Source organism: Hippopotamus amphibius, chromosome 2 (assembly GCF_030028045.1).
Source record: "Hippopotamus amphibius kiboko isolate mHipAmp2 chromosome 2, mHipAmp2.hap2, whole genome shotgun sequence".
NCBI lineage: Eukaryota > Metazoa > Chordata > Mammalia > Artiodactyla > Hippopotamidae > Hippopotamus > Hippopotamus amphibius.
Genome location: NC_080187.1, coordinates 165186245 through 165203892, shown reverse-complemented (window position 1 = coordinate 165203892; position 17648 = coordinate 165186245). Strand labels below are relative to the sequence as shown.

General features: G+C 33.6%; 1 protein-coding gene across 8 annotated transcripts in view; it reads right to left on the bottom strand.

The window, feature by feature from the left end:
- Positions 1-17648, bottom strand: part of HEATR5A (HEAT repeat containing 5A) — a 92572-nt gene that overhangs the window by 16351 nt on the left and 58573 nt on the right. For 6 of the 8 annotated variants that reach the window (XR_009051235.1, XM_057720913.1, XM_057720917.1 and 3 more), the window contains 9 exons: positions 16645-16834; positions 15584-15753; positions 12786-12812; positions 10411-10549; positions 7919-8098; positions 5783-6022; positions 4185-4366; positions 2861-2929; positions 1257-1436 (listed from right to left, as the gene is read on the bottom strand). Coding sequence is in view for 7 of the 8 variants with exons in the window: in XM_057720913.1 (XP_057576896.1) it covers positions 1257-1436; positions 2861-2929; positions 4185-4366; positions 5783-6022; positions 7919-8098; positions 10411-10549; positions 12786-12812; positions 15584-15753; positions 16645-16834 (1377 nt within the window). In the remaining variant the exon portion in view is untranslated. The remainder of the gene's footprint in view (positions 1-1256; positions 1437-2860; positions 2930-4184; positions 4367-5782; positions 6023-7918; positions 8099-10410; positions 10550-12785; positions 12813-15583; positions 15754-16644; positions 16835-17648) is intronic. The other 2 variants (XM_057720918.1, XM_057720919.1) reach the window with 1 other exon arrangement.

Below are 17648 nucleotides of genomic sequence, written 5' to 3'. Positions count from 1 at the left end.
ACTATCTCTTTATCCATAACCCCAAAATCCAAAAAGATCTGAAAAATGTTAAGTTTGTGGGCAATGGATCTGGTGGCAAAACACAAAAAAAATTTATGTGAGGCTATGTATTCAGTGTGAATATGCAAACATTTCAGACAGATGCATTAAAGTGTCTGCCTGCAGATTCTATGGTATTGCCCCAAACACCCTGGATGGATACATGAAATACGCATCCAGATTTTAAATCCCAAATATATCTGGCTCCAAGGATTTCAGATAATTATGGACCTCAATTACATGGAACCTGTTGCATGGTCATTATTTTCACTAAGGAGAGAACAGGAGAAAGTAATGACTTAAGCAAGAATACAGAGATTCAAATTATTATAAAGAATACTATATAAGCACAGAGTAATTTTATAAAATAGGTTACAGAAATGACAATCTCTGTTTGCTCTACTAAGAGCATATGTTTAAAGCATTTAGCATTGACTGTTAAAGATCATTAGATCCAACTTATTAAATCTAGGCAGAACTAATTCCTAACTGAGATTTGTCAACACTAAATAATGACAAAAATAGACCCTCTACAATCTTCTGGTTTTAATTAGCCCTACCGAAGGAAACCTTTTCTTATATATTGGTTAATTTTCTCAGCTGCATTCTGAGACTATGTACTTCATTAAAGTGATATATGAATCAAGACTGGCTAAATCTGGTAACCGCTGAAGCTGGATGATGGGTATATGTGAGTTCATTATACTATTCTGTTTACTTTTGTATATATGTAAACATTTCCACTGTAGATTAAAAAATTATATAGCATTCTTCCTGATTAGAAAAATAAGTAACAGTTAAGCACTTCCCTCTAAGAATTTTTAATCTCAGGAAATAAAATGACTTACTTAATATTCAAAAGTCATTTTATGAAACACCATTAAAAAATATTAAAGTAAGTCTTATAGAGTTGACAGAATATATGAGCAAACCCACATTTCCAATAATTCAGGTTTCAATAAAAGCTGATTTCCATTGGCTATTATAAGGTCTCTCATGACTGCCTCTGCTTAAAGCAGCAGATAACAGACAACAGAGGGCACTTTAGAATCCTTGGCCAAAATATCAATTAGCACATACATACACCTCATGTTGAAAGTCGTCTGTTAACCTTAAACATAGAATTATTTGTGTTTTAAATAGCTAATTTTGGTTTACGGACTAAGATATTTATTAACAACTTCCAAAATTCTGATCATAAATTGAGAAGTACTAACCTCTGCCCAGGCTTTTAGCACAGCTAAGATCTCCATGGTAGAAGCACTTTCATTATATAAGTGACTTAGAGCTTCTTTTCCAACCTGAATTTTTGTTAATGATGAAACAAGCAACTGATGAACTCTTCGGAGATCATTAAGGTCACTTACAACTCCACTTGCTATCCAGGCACTGCAAACCTAGTTTTTCAAGAAAACCAAAGGTTATATTTAAAAATTATAAACGCCCCCTCCTTGTGAGTTTAGCAAAGCTCACCCGTATCCCAGGAATCTGGTCACTGAAATCATCCTGCTATCAAGAAACCCAATAGGATACTGCTGATAATGACAGTCAGAGCCAGCATTTCAAAAGAGAATGAAGTCTTAAGGTTGAAGAAAGGAAACTGCTAATAAGTATATAAATCAGAGAGTTTAAGCTGTTATTAGCATAGAGAAATTAAGCCACAGATTTAAGCCATTTTCATAAATGTTTGGCTTAACATTTGAAATATACCTCCATCTTGATTATTTCATCTTAAATTATTTTAAAATTAGGATTAATTGTGTGGTTATTTTATCTTTTTGAAAGGAAAGTTACTTAACTCTTAAAACCTCAATGAAGATTTTGATTCTTTTGAAGGTATTTAAAAATTTTTAAACATCATTAATAATTCTCCAATACAAAATGTTTACTCAATTATCAGGGGTTATCTATAAAGGTTTTCCTGGGTGTCACGATATTTCTCTTTTACTAGAGAAAATTTTTCTTTTATCATCTATTTATTTAGTTTGCATCTCATTCCACAAAAGATTTCAAGGGGCTTATAGCAAGAACACATATAATAAAGTGATGATAAATTAGACTCAGGACAACAGTTAACACAGTAATATGAATATGTGAAGGTACTCAAACATTTCCTCAATACAAATGAATTTAAAAAGCTGAAAGAACTGAGTAAACTTATAATTAATTTAATTCACACCAGTTCTGCTTTTACTTATTTCAGGCCATTCAGGGCTGGTTATTGAATGTTAGACAACCACACCAAGAAAAGCAACTATTTAAAACTGTATATTATATGGCTCTTAAATATATGAAAAAATGCTCAACCTCACTTGAAATACAAATCTAAACTATCCTTAGATACCCTTTTTACTCCATCACATACACAAAAATCTAAGTTTGACAACTCACAATGCTGCTGAGGCTCTGGAGAAATAGGCACTTGCATACAGTGCTGGTAGGAGTTTAAATTGGTAAACTCCTGTAATATACTCTTTAACCCAGCGATTCAATTTCGGGGAATTTATCTCACAGCTACGCTTGGCCCCAGTGAAATGACCTATGCAGAAAGAAGGTCATTCACTGCAGCACTATCTGTAACAGCAAAAGATGAAAAAACCCTTTTTTCCATCACTAGGGAGCTGGTGACACACCCATATATTATATTACCATTCAGTTACAAGAAAGAAAAGTTCTCTAAATTTAAAAAGTAAAGAAAAAGGGGCACCTGAGATGAATGGTTAGACAACTATAATGTAGAACCTTGGTATCAAACACTAACTGGAGAGTTGCTTCTCAAGAGAGGGTTTTACTTCTTAAATTTATCTTTTTAACCATTTACCTGACATGCTTTGGCAGTGACATCAGGTGGTGTCTCTGAGGTGAAGGCTGGTCTAAGTGCCGCTCCTACCTGGCAAGAAATTATATGCTCGTTCAAGCATCAATAAGTAAGACAGCACAAACTCTCTTTTTAATGTTATTTTAAAATTGGTTATTTTTAAATAGGTATTATGACCACCTTTTGTTTTTGCCTGCCCAGCATATCTTCCCGTTTTTAGCTAAGTGCATCCCAATCTTCCTTTGGGGAACTTTCTCTCTCCACAACTCTTACCCCATGTTGTTGCTATGGAGCTGACAGCACTGTCTGGCTCCGGGGACCCACACTGGGATAATGAAAGCTCTTCTGAAGATGTTTGCTGGGAGTACTAGGAAAGAAGCGCTCTCTTTAAGAGACTCTGGATGCTAAGATAGCCATCTTGATACTACTTGGAGAGGACAAACTTGAGAATAAAACCAGTGCAGAAGACAGCAGAGCCAACTAAAATTGCTGAAAACAATTTTCCTTTTCTGCTTAAGTGAATGGTTATTTTATTCCATTTCGCAGTACTCTATCATTTGCAATTTTAAGAGGATTAAAAATGTAACAGCGCTCCCTTTAAGTAAGTTGAATTATACTATTTTGGTCTAATATGATAGTTGTATGTAACGCCTGTCCCTTCCTTTTGCTCCTTCCCTAAACACACAGTGGCATCAGCTGCTGGGAAGACGTGATGGAGCCTGCTAACCAACGGGTGAACTGCTTGGATTCCCTCACCGCCAGCATCAGAAGTGGCCTCTGAATCATGACAGGTATCCTTGGATGAATGCTGCTGAAGGATTACATGTGATGTGTGTGATGTAATGTGATGATTTTATCTTCCTTGTTCCTCCGAGATGGCTCAAGGCACCAGTCAAACAAACACCAGTTAAAAAGATGACAGAACCAGAATAGAAACCTGAATTCTTTTCTAAGTCTAGGGGAAAAAAAGGAGGTTGTATCTAGACTAGGAGTAATAATTTGAAGATGAAACCTGCATGTAGCCTAAATGGAATGTTTATTAGTGATCTGGTGTTAGCTTAGCTTATCTGGATACTTTGTAAAGAATTTCATATCAAAGCCCTTTATTCCCCCAAAGTTACCAAGAAGGTTTTAAGTATGAAAATTAACCTTTAGTGCTGTAAAAGATCTGCTTTATGCATTATTTTGCTCTTACTCTAAGATTTCTTCTTTAAACATATACGGATTATACTGGTGATATATTAGCAGAGATACTCATTTACGTATGTGACATGCCAGTTACACAGACTTTTAATAATAATAAAATTCTCTAATAGAAAGAGCTTACATTGGCTTGATACTGTTCCAAAATCACATGACCTGGAAACTCTGGTTCTGGAATAGCTGCAAATCGCCGAATAACAACTAACAGTGTTTCAAGGCCAGAAAGGCGGAGCTGGTCACTGTGATCTGTGGCAGCCATAAAAGCCATGCGAATTAAGTCAGCAAGATGTAGCACCAAAAAGTCATCTACAATATTAAAAAAAAAAATACATCTTATTAAGAAAAAGAATATGTTGGAAGTAAGGTTTATGTTAAGTGATAATTTTTCCTCCTTTTAATTTCATAACCTAGACTTTCTTTTAAGTCATTTTGATTTGATTTACATTTTACTGTTTGTTAAATACAGACTTTAAAGCTGGGTTTACTGCACCAGTGCCAATACTCACACACAAACAACTATCCCAAAGCAAACAATTAAACAGCTATTCAAAAACAAAGGCAGAAATAGCATCCTTTAAAAGAGTACTAATAGTACCTTCAATAAAAATTTTGTTCAGACTTTCTGATAAAAGTACATTAGAAGGTACTTAGGAGACTTTGGGTTTTGATGAATCAGGCAGTAATTTAACCATTCTCTTTATCTCTCTCTCAAGTTAAAGCTAAAAGACTTAATGTACCTTTAAGAAAAGTTTTATGTGGTTCTTTATATGGGCTACATTACCTTACTTATTTTGCACGTCCTGCCACACACACAAATGATGGGAGCATAAAAATATCTCTAGCTGTAAAATTTTAAACAATAATTCCTTTCATGCCTACAACATATTCTTTGGTATAATAATTCTACTGGGGAGAGACATAAGACAATCATTTAACAGTGTTCCAACAATAAAATGTTTACAGGTACAACGACGAACCTTTACCTAAAAAATATCTGAGACTAATTCAAAGAAGTATACTAGTTATAGGTCACAGTGAAGAAACCAACTCATCTTAGTAAGTGCTGATTACAATTTTAATTGTGAGCACAGGAATCAGTAAGCACCTATAATACACTAATTTTATACCCATCACTACAGTGCTCATCACAAATAAGAGACTCAATAAATGCTTGCTTGAAAAACAATTAAAATAGAAATACCTAATTCATACTCTCAGACTGGCAATAACAACATCTTGCCTTAATGATTCTTTTGTCAGGTAAAGAATATTTCCAAGGCACTAAGATATGAACATTGAGTCTTTGAACATATGTGCTTAAGTGAATTTAAAAAATTAGACATTGAACCATAACCCACATGCATTTAGGTAAAAATAATAAAAAGTCAAAATGGTCTTACAACTCGGTTTACTTTACATTGAGATAGGCTCAAATGTTTTCCAGGTAATATCCACGAAACCAAAATAATCTATGAGCAAAACTGCTCTAAATTACAATTCAGAAAATAAAGAAAATAAAATTTGGGAACTAGCTAATGTACATACTACTTTCTAAGAACATAACTATTCTCGATAAACTTAATATATAGGTCCACTAAACAAAAGTGCATGTGAGTTTAAAACGTTTAATCATTAAAAATGTATTTGAACATTAAAAATATACTATAGGCAGACAGCACTTCTATGTATATCATTTGGTCTTTTCATTATTATGCCACTTACTTCTTGAATCCCTTTTTTTCATCTCTTGTGCTAAAGCAATGTTAAAATGTGCACTGTGTGCACTCTCACACTGGCTAATGATCCTGCAGACACATTCAGCAGCAAAGACTCTCGTAGCCCATCGGGGATTGGTAAAAGGATGAGGTCTGCCATCATTTCTGGTGGTCAGAACTGAAGCATCATCCCCTTTATCTCCTTCCTCTTCTTGCATTGTATCCACACAAGTTACAGTTGTAAAATCTTTTATCAAGGGAGAATACACATAATTACAACTGGCTGGAAGATATATTTATAAAGGGACACAATGACTTCAAGTACACACTAGAATAATGATCAATTATACATCTTTTTTTTTTTTTTGGAATATAATTGCTTTACACTCTTGCACCAGTTTTTGAGGTACACCAAGGTCAATCATCTGTATTTATATACATATCCCCGTATCCCCTCCCTCCCCCGGCTCCCCCCACCCTCCCCAGTTATACATCTTTTAACAATGTAAAATAATCATGTCTAATGACTACTGATAACAGTGGTATCTAAAGAAATGCTAAAAAACTATTCTTAAAAATGATAAAGTTGTTAAATTGTATTAATGAAAACTGAACACGATACCAGAATAATTATCAATCCCCTGTATGTAGATGGATATACTTAAGTAAGCTCAGAATTCCCTAGAAGGGTGTGTGGCAGATAGAACTAGAGATGTTGTTTTAACACTGGGTTCCTGAATGAATTTATGAAAGTTCCTGAAGTCACTAAGAATGTCCAAAAAATATTTTCCTCAGGAAGATTCATTACTGTAATTACAGTCTCAAATTGTCCTGATGGCCGTAGCCATTAAGTAGTAAATTACTTCCCCTTAATATTATACTAACTGCTAATATTATACTAACTGCTAACTTATTAACTCTGTTTAAATCGACTTAAATTGGAACTTACGCTATAAAACTAACCAACTTGTTTTTGTTAATTATCTTGTATGTCCCTATTTTTTCAGTGTGATACAATAGATAGCATAGATGTTACAAATAAAGTTAAGGCAAACTCCTGTCTTAAAACTGAGAGGTCAACAGAGACTGAAATGTGTGTTTTCCTAATAGGAAGGGATAGAGGCAAACTACAAAGGATAAAGAATAAATGGTGAAATAAAATCGAGCTATTAAGTTCTCAGACTGTGAGTGTAAAATTTAAAGAAAGATAGGTAAGATACCAGAAAAGTGCAGTCAACCTATCTATGCCCATATATTTTTTTTCTTTTAAAGAAGTCCTTCTAAGTTCTTAAGTACTGGGGATAGAAGAGAGCATTAAAGAAGGAAAATATGTAGAACATAATGGTTGAAAGAGCAGGTATAAATCGCTGTACCAACAAGAACATAGGTAGACAGAGAATATTAAAAAAAAAAAATGCCAGAAATTTTATGGTACCTTTCTTCCTTTCACAAAACTTAACTCAGAGACCAGAGCTACATTAAATTATAAGGCTTAAGTAACTGGGTTGAGAGCTATTTAAAGTCATGCAGGCTAAGGTTTGAATCCATCTGTGTGTGTCTTTGGGAAAATTACTTAACTTTCCAAGTCTTTTCTCTCGTGTAAAATGGAATAATACTGCCTACTCACAGCAGAGTTAAAGGATAGTTAAAGGATTAAATCACATAAAATATGTGCACTACCTGGAACAATTGGTTTCTATCTTCTTTCTTTCTCATTTATTTTCTCTAACCATTATTTGAAATTAACATTATTAAGAGTAGAGAAACTGGCTTGCTCAAAATGTTGTAACTTTTGGTGAGTTTTCTATTAAGTTGATTTGAGGCAAAACCTCAAATATTTCTTATATGTATGAAAATAAATGATGGGGCTTCTGTAAGTTAGGTCATCCCTTTTAGAGCATAAAATCCTAACAATTCTAATTTTTAGTTTGTTTTTTACAGGAAAGTCATATAAGACAATTATAATAGAAAAAAAAAGTAGGATTTAAGTGTTGTACTTAAACGCTAGCATCAGAATCTTCATTAAAGAAAGCAACAAGCAATTATAACCCAAATATCCAGACTGATGAATTGTCACTAGCAAACAATTTCATATAATGCTTTTACTTTCAGTTTTATTATGTTGGCTGGTAATCGTACTTACCAGCTGATGCGGCAAGTACATCTTTACAAAGCTTTAACCAAAAGGAGAGTTTATCCACTGCCATCGATGTGAGCATATGATTTAAAGTCTCTTTGATATCATGGCATAATCTCTGATCTGTCTCTTTATCAAGTAAGGTCAATAAGGCCCCTTCAAGGCCCACTTCTCTGATGTTAGCATCTGACAAGAAGAAAATCGATGATCTAAGTGATACAGAAAACAAAACTGCCATATGAGAAGCACACACATTCAGTAGTTCTTAAAATATTACTTGCAAATATATTCTACAGAACTAGTTCAAATATTGCACCTCAACCTACTGAGGTCTATTCTAGTTCGCAATTAAAGTTTGGTAGTTTTTCACAACACTGAAAAGTTATTTTTGAAGCAACGTCACTGAAAGATAAATCTTCATTAAGAGTTACTGAAATGTTTTCCTTAAATTAGGTAAACATTTTAACCCAATTAGCATTCAGTACTTATAAAAATTTATATAATGTTTCTTGGTATGATTATTTTACCTTCTCTTTAAAGTTAATTCAAATAAATAATTATAATTAAGCTTTACTTATTCTGGTATAAAGGCTTTAAATTTATTAACATGAGAGCAAAACTTAGAAAAGAACTATTGTATGGAGAAGAGCGTTTACTGCAGCTAAGCTACAGTGGATCTAAAGAACACTATTGAATTAATAAAAATTACTACATAATATTCTCACTGCAAAGTAATAAATCATCTCAAAAAAGAAATAAAAACCTTAATCTAGTATCTATTTCCTCTAATTGTGGAAATGTCAAAAAAAACAAACACATTTTCTCTTGAAGATTTAACTCACTTGGCAATTATGAAAGCATTTAGTTTCTAAAGATTATGCTACTATTTGACTATTTAAAAGAGGAGTTATCTTTTAAAGATGAGAAGGAGGTGGTAAGAATATTTCTCATTAGACGTCTGAAAGTCAGAACAGCCCAAGGTAATGTGGGAGTCATGACTGGATCCTAAATTTGGATGGGAGTGACAGGGGTAGGAAGGAGTTTATAAAGGACCTTTTTTTTTTTTTAAATAAAGGGAAATCTGTGTGAGGACTGCACATTCTATGAGGCTACTAAATTAATGCTGACTTTATTAGGTGTGGAAATAATGTGGGGTCATGTAGGAGAATATCCTTTTTGAAAAATGCAAGTGTAAGTATTTAGGGGTGAACCATCATGATGCCTGCAACCTGCTTTCAAATGGTTTGGGCAAGAGGTTTGTGTGTGTTGTATATATAGGGAGATATAAAAAATGAGTGTCATAAAAACACTAAGGTGAATCTATGTGTTCGCTGCACATTTCTTTCAACTTTTACACAGGTTTGAAAAATTACAAAGATTTTAAAAAGGAGTTATATAATGAGTTCTTTACTATAATTTTACTCAAATAGCTAATTCAACAATTATATACCAGTATATTTACATAATAAAATCCTAAAGCAACAAATATAGATAATTTCAGTGACAAATGTAAGTCAATGGTCACTTTGGGGAGAATACCATACATGGTTAGAAGATTCAAATTTCTCTGGTTAACTGATCACAGAATAATCTTCAAACAAGTTCTGTAACCTATGTGATGACTACTATACCAGTTCAGCAATGCAGATAAACTGAAGTCATAGCAAAGGGTTTTTTTTTTTTTTAAAGCTCTTTATTGGAAGAGCAAAGGTTTTAACATAATAATAAAACTGATTTAAAGAGCACAGCATGACAGTAAAACATTATAGATCTGAGAGCTTTAGATACTGGAAAGCTCTGTGAAGTCTGAGACTTTCTAAAAGTGTGATAGCACTCTGGAAACTACATACTTTTAAAGTGTAAGATACCATTACTATTTTTGTAGGCTGTTTGAATTTATCTGCATGTCTGAGTTATTCACATAATTTTAAAATGAAGGGATACACTTAAATCTTACTGGCCAAGAAATCCTTTAATTCAGCTCTAAAATATAGAAAGGGTATAAAAATGCTTTAACTTGAAGCAGACTCATCTATGAGAAATTTTATTAAATGAGATTTTGAGGGAAGAAAGGCCCATATGATAAATGACTTCAGGGCTAAATACAATTTCAATCTATTACTGTGAAAAAACTCATTAGAAACCAATGGCTCTCAAACTTCAGTACACATTACCATTATTGTAGAAAAATAAGTAACAGATTGCTGGGTTCTACTCCCAGATTTCTGGCCTAGCAGATTTGGGATGGGGCCCAATAATTTGTATTTCTAACAAGTTCCAAGGTGAGGTGGATGTCGCTGGTGTAGGGGCCTAAGTTTGAGAACCATTCATGTAAACCAGTAATATCACGGGTTGGAATGATAATAATTATCATTGTAACAGGTTTAAGACATTACATACTAACTTTTAAATTTCGTTTTAAAAACTCATGTTTATATGGAAGATTTAATATTAAAACGATCATCTGAGCTGGAGATAATACTGATAAAAAGAATTACCTGGGGCCAACTCTTCTCTGCTATCCTTAGCAAGCATAACAGCATGTTCTGAAACTTCAGCTGCTTCTCTCTGAACAAGCTGACGTAAACAAGCCAGTACTGCTCGTCTCAGTAACAAATAGGGACTACAAAGGTTCACCTGAAAAATACCATTTGGGAAGTAAAAGAGCTGAAATTCTTGGTGGCATTCAACAAGTCTGATAGATATTCACTGGACCCCTCATGACTGTGTCCAGCCCATCACTGGGCTAGACACAGTTTATTAAATACACAGAAACTTCAACTATCCTAGCACATATTTTTTTATTATATAACTTACAAATAGCTTAAGGAGTAATACATGTACTTATTATGCAATATTCATAAACAAATCCAAGCAAAAGCCTTGACAATGTTAGAAGACATAAAACTTATATGAGTAAAACAATTTTAAGAGACAAAAGAGATACAGTTGAGAAAATTTATTTGCAGCTTATATATCTGTGCTCATGGAACTATATTATAATGTTTTATGAATCTCGAAGTAGAAGTTTATACAAATGCATATAAGCACTGTAGCATACTGGTTAAAATGGAGGCTCTGGAGTCAAACTGTCTCAGTTTGAGTCCTAGATCCATGACTTACTAGCTGTGTGACCTTAGACAAGTTATTTAACCTCTCTGTGCCTTAGTTTCCTCATTTGTTACATGGAGATAACACTACCCTCATCTCACAGGGCTGTTGTGAAGTCAACAAAAAGAAACATGCAGAAGTGTTTAGTACAGGACCTGGCAAATAGTAAGCACTCAATAAATGTTAGTTATTATTAATGCAGCCTCTATTAGTAGTAGTTTATTCAGATGCCATACAGAGTAAGTAAATACATTTTCAAATAAAGGCAGAAAGAGTCTTACTCAGAAAACATCTGACCAAAAATGCTCTATAGAGACAATAATATAGACAGCAAATTTTATATGTGTATATCTACTTAAATATGGATACACATATATATACAAAGATATGTAAATAATAATAGAGAATATTTCTGCTCAGAATGACAGACTCAGTACATACTCCTTTTACTGAGAGGTATTTAAACAATGTAAATCTCAATAGGCTGTGTCTACCTAGGGTAAATGATACGATTGGTGATATACCTTAAATGAGCCATTAAAACAAGTCAGAGCTTTCTGGATACAAATTCTTACTCAGTGATTTCATAAGCAGAATAAAGCCTAGAGATTTTGAGATTTATTTTGTTCTAACTATGAAAATGAAGACCAGTTTGGTGTGGCTTATGACAATAAATACATCTTATAATAGTGATTTTCTGAGCAAAATTTGAGAAATAATGGCATAATTCTTATATGTGCCTTTAGACTTGATTTATGTGGGAAAGACAGGACTGAAGTAGGTGAGTTTGTTGAAAAGAGCAGAGGCAAAATTCTGAGAAAAAGAGTAGGTAGTGGCAGCTGGTTTGTGATATATGATACATCCAAAGAGAGCTAAATCCTAATTTTATCAGAAGCTAAAAGACAAAAAAAGTTTGTGAATATATATCATCAGTGAAACATACGGATGAGAACTGCTTTACAAATATGTTATGTTATACCCTCAAGCCATATCATGAACTCAAAAGTGGAAAGACAGGAATGCCATTCACAAAGTCTCAAGGTCATGTCATTCTAGTCATGTTTAAGAACCCTGCTGTTAGAAACTAATACACAGGATAACAGAGAAGTTAAAATGTAAAAAGATTAGGTTCATTCATGCCCAAGATTATGGCTCTATTTAACAACAACGACAAAAAAGCACTCTATAAGACAATTTTAAAGAGAAGTTAATGAATCTACTAGTTATTTTAACTGGAGTTTTACAAGCATATAATACAAGGCAGGTGCAGCATTTATTCAGGCTGGTCAATCTTTTAGAAAAAGCATGCTCAAAGTACTCTACTTGTTTGGTAGAAAAAATATTAAAGGCTGTTACACAAAGCAAAATGGGACGCTTACTATCTCCATGTCATTCTCCAGCATTTATATTGGGAAGAGGGATAGAGTGGATTAAGGCAAACAAATCAAGCAGGCAAAATATAGAAATTAAGTCAAACTGTAATTACAATTCCTTTCTGAAATGAATATATTAAATCAAAATGATGCAAAATTAAGTGCAAGGAGTGAGTGCACCAGCTGGAGAAGGTTAGGGAGGATTTGTTTACATTGGTATTAAATAAACACATGTAACATGCTATACACACTGGACTTTGCATTAATGGTTAGCTTAAACAAAGAGATGCAGAGGAAAACAAGAACATCTACAACCAAAAAAAAAACAACACAAAGAAACAGCACTGCAAACCTCAAAAAAAGTTAGGAATCGAGGGTCAGGGACCTACCAACACAGAATTATCCAACAAGATCTCCTGCACAAAAACAAATGACAGACCAGTCATGACAAAACCAAAAGATAAGTACTAGGATGACTTTGACAACAGTCAGCTAAGCGTTAAAATGTAAATGTTTGATAGAGTTATCATTCAAATTGGCTTAGCTTTAGCTTTAAAAAATACACCATAAATACTTCATTTTCCAACTTAAAATATGAGTTGAGCTAAGATTTTAGAAACACTCAGTTGAAGATGTAAAGGTATAAAAAATACAATAATTCCAAAATGTACATTTGTATGATTAGGTTTTCCTTTGGAATCTTTCATTAAGCCTCAGTAACAAAACCAGATCAAGTAGACATGAGCATGAAAGGAGTGATCTGGATTACATTCACATGAACAGGTGTCCAGTACGGGACAAAGTTAATGGTTTATCTCATCACAAGTTAATTATAGATTTTTTACTCTTGGAAGCCAAGTTTTAAAACTGCGAGTAGTCAGAATTGCGAGTGTAGCTAAGGCCAAGTTCAGAATGGAAGTTAAATAGCATGCAGTTAGAAGTAAACCCTTCACAGTAAGATTCTTTCCTAATGATTATGTATTCTGAATATTCAGGGAACTTCAGTTAATATGAAAACACTTCATGCTGAATAATTAAGCTCTAATTAGAAAAGAAAACCTGATCATAAAGTTGTTAATAGAAAAAAAGCAATTTTCTTACTATAGGTCATACTTCAAAATATTATAATAAATTTAGAATAAAAGCTTTACTAACCAAAATATTAAGATTCAAAATTAACACACTATAGTGATAGCTATTTTTGAATTTCACTTCCGTATAGTAAAAAATCATTTTATAGCTTAAGTATTATGAGTAACATGAATAAGATTTGTAATTATTACTGCTGATTTTCTCAGTTGTTCTGAATATACCTAAAAAATATCTGAGAACAGTCTCTATCCTTCTCTGTATGTAACCTTCTCAGTATGGGAAAAGAAAAAAGTAACGAATTTGATCAGATCTAATCCATCGTGAATTAGTAGTTAGTCTTCCTCTTTATTTCTCAATAAACTTTACTTAAATGAAGTCACGTATCAGTTACAGAAGAAATTTTAAAAGGCTATTAATGGAAATTTTCTACTACGATTCAAGAAGAAAAAACAGCAGTACTGTTTTATATATATATATATGTGTGTATATATATATGTTTTAAAATATTTATTTATTTGGTTGCCCTGGGTCTTAGCTGTGGCAGGCGGTCTCCTTAGTTGCAGCCTGCTGGCTCCTTAAGTTGTGGCATGTGAACTCTTAGTTGTAGCACACATGTGGGATCTAGTTCTGTGACCAGGGATTGAACCCAGGCCTCCTGCATTGGCAGCGTGGAGTTTTAACCACTTCGCCACCAAGAAGTCCCAGTATTGTTATATTTAAATGGAGAGCAGAAAGTCAGATCAACTTACAAAAGTAGTGGGTATTTTTCAGTAACTGGTATTGGCAATGGTTCTTCAAATATAAAAAGTAATATTCCTGCGGGAAAGTCACTGAATGCTAAAGGTAAAATTCTTTTCCAGTAAGTGCTATTTTCTCTAACACATGTTTAACCCAGACAGAAACCAAAGTTTCTATCAGAAAGGTCAGTCACATCCTCTCTTTAAGAGTCTTACATAATTATGACTATGAAAATCAATATGAAGATAAACGTAATTCTATGTTTAAGTTATATGTTAAGAAAACAGAAACAACTACAGTTTACTGAGTGGTTATTAAGTGCTGAGGACAAATGCCTTTACAGGTGGTATCTTGTGTAATCCTCACGTTTTACAGACAAGATAGCCGAGACTGGAGGAGGTTATGGGACGTTCCTAAGGCCGCATGTCTAGGAGGATGCAGAGCTAAGAGGTATCCATAACTACAAAGTCAATATGAAATAATGAAATGAGGACTGGCCAACGAGTTCAGAAACCTGGATTCTAGACTTAGAGCTACTACTACCTAGATATGTTACCTTGGGCAAAGCATTTCACTTTTAGGTCTTTATATTTTTAATGAGAAGATTGGTTTTAACGATGTTTGAGGTTCTTTCAAGGTCTGAAATGTTGCATATTTTGTCTTAAGCTTGAAAATGAAAGGTCTGTCTAAAGTAATGGTTCTCAACTGTCATGTTACTAAAGGGCGTGTGCTGTGAACATCACAGAGGTAGAAAATGTTGAAAAGCAATGGTGTCAAAGTTTTGCCAAATGTAACTCAACTTTTCCAGGCAAGTCCAGATAGAAACTGGTGATGCTCAAGGTAAATCTTAAAACCACTGACAATTATGAACCACCTCATTGGAACTTTTTTTTTAATCACCCTCATCCTCTCTATTCATTAGACACACTACAGGAACCCAGATATTGATGCATATGCTGCTAGACTATTACGGAAAAATGTTACTTGCCCATCTGGGATGAAAAGAACTTTATATGTAATGACTTGGAGAAGAGGAAAAGGAAGTAGGAAAAAACAGATGTTACCACATAAACATTTCTACATCCTACAGCATTTATACAGTACCTGGGACATTAGCACTCAATACGTCTTTACTGATTAATGAATCAATTTTCCAAATACGAAGTACAACATTAATGGAAGAAAAATGAATCAATATATGAGAGCTTTAAGATATGATTATATGAAGCTGCCCCCAACCGCCCATAAAAGACTAGAACGGAGGGAAAAGGGCTATTGTATACAGTCTAGAGAATAATGAAAATAAATTTAAATTTCCAATAACTGAAACTAAGGACATGTATAATTTTATACTCACACAGAGGCAGCTGACCAGGCTAGACAAGTTGACATGTCGTGGAGCAAACATATGAAGCTGCTGAAGGCAAGAGATGGCCTGAGCTTGGACAAGGTAGTCTGGGTTATCTTGCATCACTGCACAACCCAACAGACAGGAAGTCCTTAGGGTAGAAACGGAAGTACTGTTACCTAAAATGAAAGCAGAAAGCTTTTAATAATTGGCCTAAAAAACCATGTATGTTACTAGGTTTAAAATTTCTTTCTTCCCCCAATTTTAAACTTAAGGTTCTATGAAGTAAATTTCTTCTACAAAAGCAGGGATAATCCAGGTTATAGATTTTTAGATTATGTTAGTTATTTTTAGTCTGAAAGGTTTATGTTAACACAAATTATTAGGCAAAGAAGAACCTAGCTTATCTGCAGTTTACATTAAATTTTTCATGAAAAGTAGAATTAGAAATTGCTAAAAAATTTCACCCTGCTTGTATTAGTTGAGAGTTGCTTTCATATATTAAAATCATATACCTTGCAATTGAATAGATCAGAATAATTGAGTTTTGGGGCTTTGTCATTTATATCTTAAAAGAAATAAGAGTTCTTTAAACTATTCCATTTCACATCTGTCATTTTACTTGTTAAGGAATGCATTTTTAGGACATATCTATAATCTTTCTAAATATGGTGCTCCTTATCTTTTCAAGGTAAGAAAAATCAGACTGGCATTTATTTTAACAAAATATACTCAGCACCTACTACGCGCCAATCAAAAGGGTTTTTCAAATTTTCTCTTAGTTGATAGAAGAGGAAACTAAAATTTAGAGACATGAGGATTTTCCCAAAGTCGCCCAATTAAGCAATGGCTGGTGAAGCTTAGATTAAGTTTCCATGTTTTTTCTATCATGTCATCATACAGGAGTCAGTATTCCCAAGACCGTTCTCAACATTCTGCCCATGTGTTTGAAAAGAACATTCTGCTAAACTTCACTTTATCAAGAGAAGTGTTTGCGTCAGTAACAGCAACTGAATTCATCTTTATGCATATATTTTTATGTAAAACATCACAAAAGCAGCTCTGTATACCTTGCAGCTCTGGACCCAATGTAGTAATAAGGGCATTCAAACAGCGACCAAGACTTTGGTGAACTTCAGCGTGAGTAGGAGGCACATTCAATAACAACATTATAATAAGAGAAAGGGTTGGTTCTGCATGTGTATAATATAGTGGGCCGGCAGAATCAATTATCAATGAGAGAGAATGCAGTGCCCAGGTCTGTGAACACAGAGAAAAACAATAAAAAATGTTACAGCAGCATTAAGAAATATAAAACACAGGAGTTGTTCTTTTGTTGAAGCAAATAACATAATAGCACAGTAAAGTATTTGTGTGTTATTACTAACTTGGAGAGAGAAATGGAGAACTTCATGAGTTTTAAGAAAATTTTCCTCTTTAAATATCCAGTAAAAAACAATTGAGAGACAAACGTCTAATTTAGAATGGCATATGTGGATATATCTCTGCACTAAGAATTCCAAGATAGTGTTTGGTTCTTTAGCTAACAGCTTGAACTAAATCTAGTTTGTTGAAAATTGTTTAATGTTTATATAGAGAGTGAAAATTCAAGTGTTTTAAAAGATTCAACAACATCTACAACTACTTGCAATAATTACAGACAAATCTCTTGAACACAGTGTTGAGGAAAGCCAAACATAAAAAAGTACATACCATAGTGATTCCACTGACATAAAGTATAAAAGCAGGCAAAACTAATATATGCTGCTGCAAATTAGGATAGTGGTTATCCCTGGTGGGAGAGGTAGTAACTAGAAGAGAACATGAGGAGAGTGTTTGGGGTACTGATATTGTTCTGTTTCTTAACTTAGGTGCTGGTTACACGGTATATTCAGCTTCTATACTTTACTCACAGAGATGCACACTTCTAACAGGTGCAGTTTAATAAATATATAAAAATAAATGTATTTATAAAATAAATATACATGTTATATATAAATATGTATTTATATATTAAACAAACAAAATGCCTTTAAGCCAAATCTGGCCTGCCATCTATTTTTAGAAATAAACT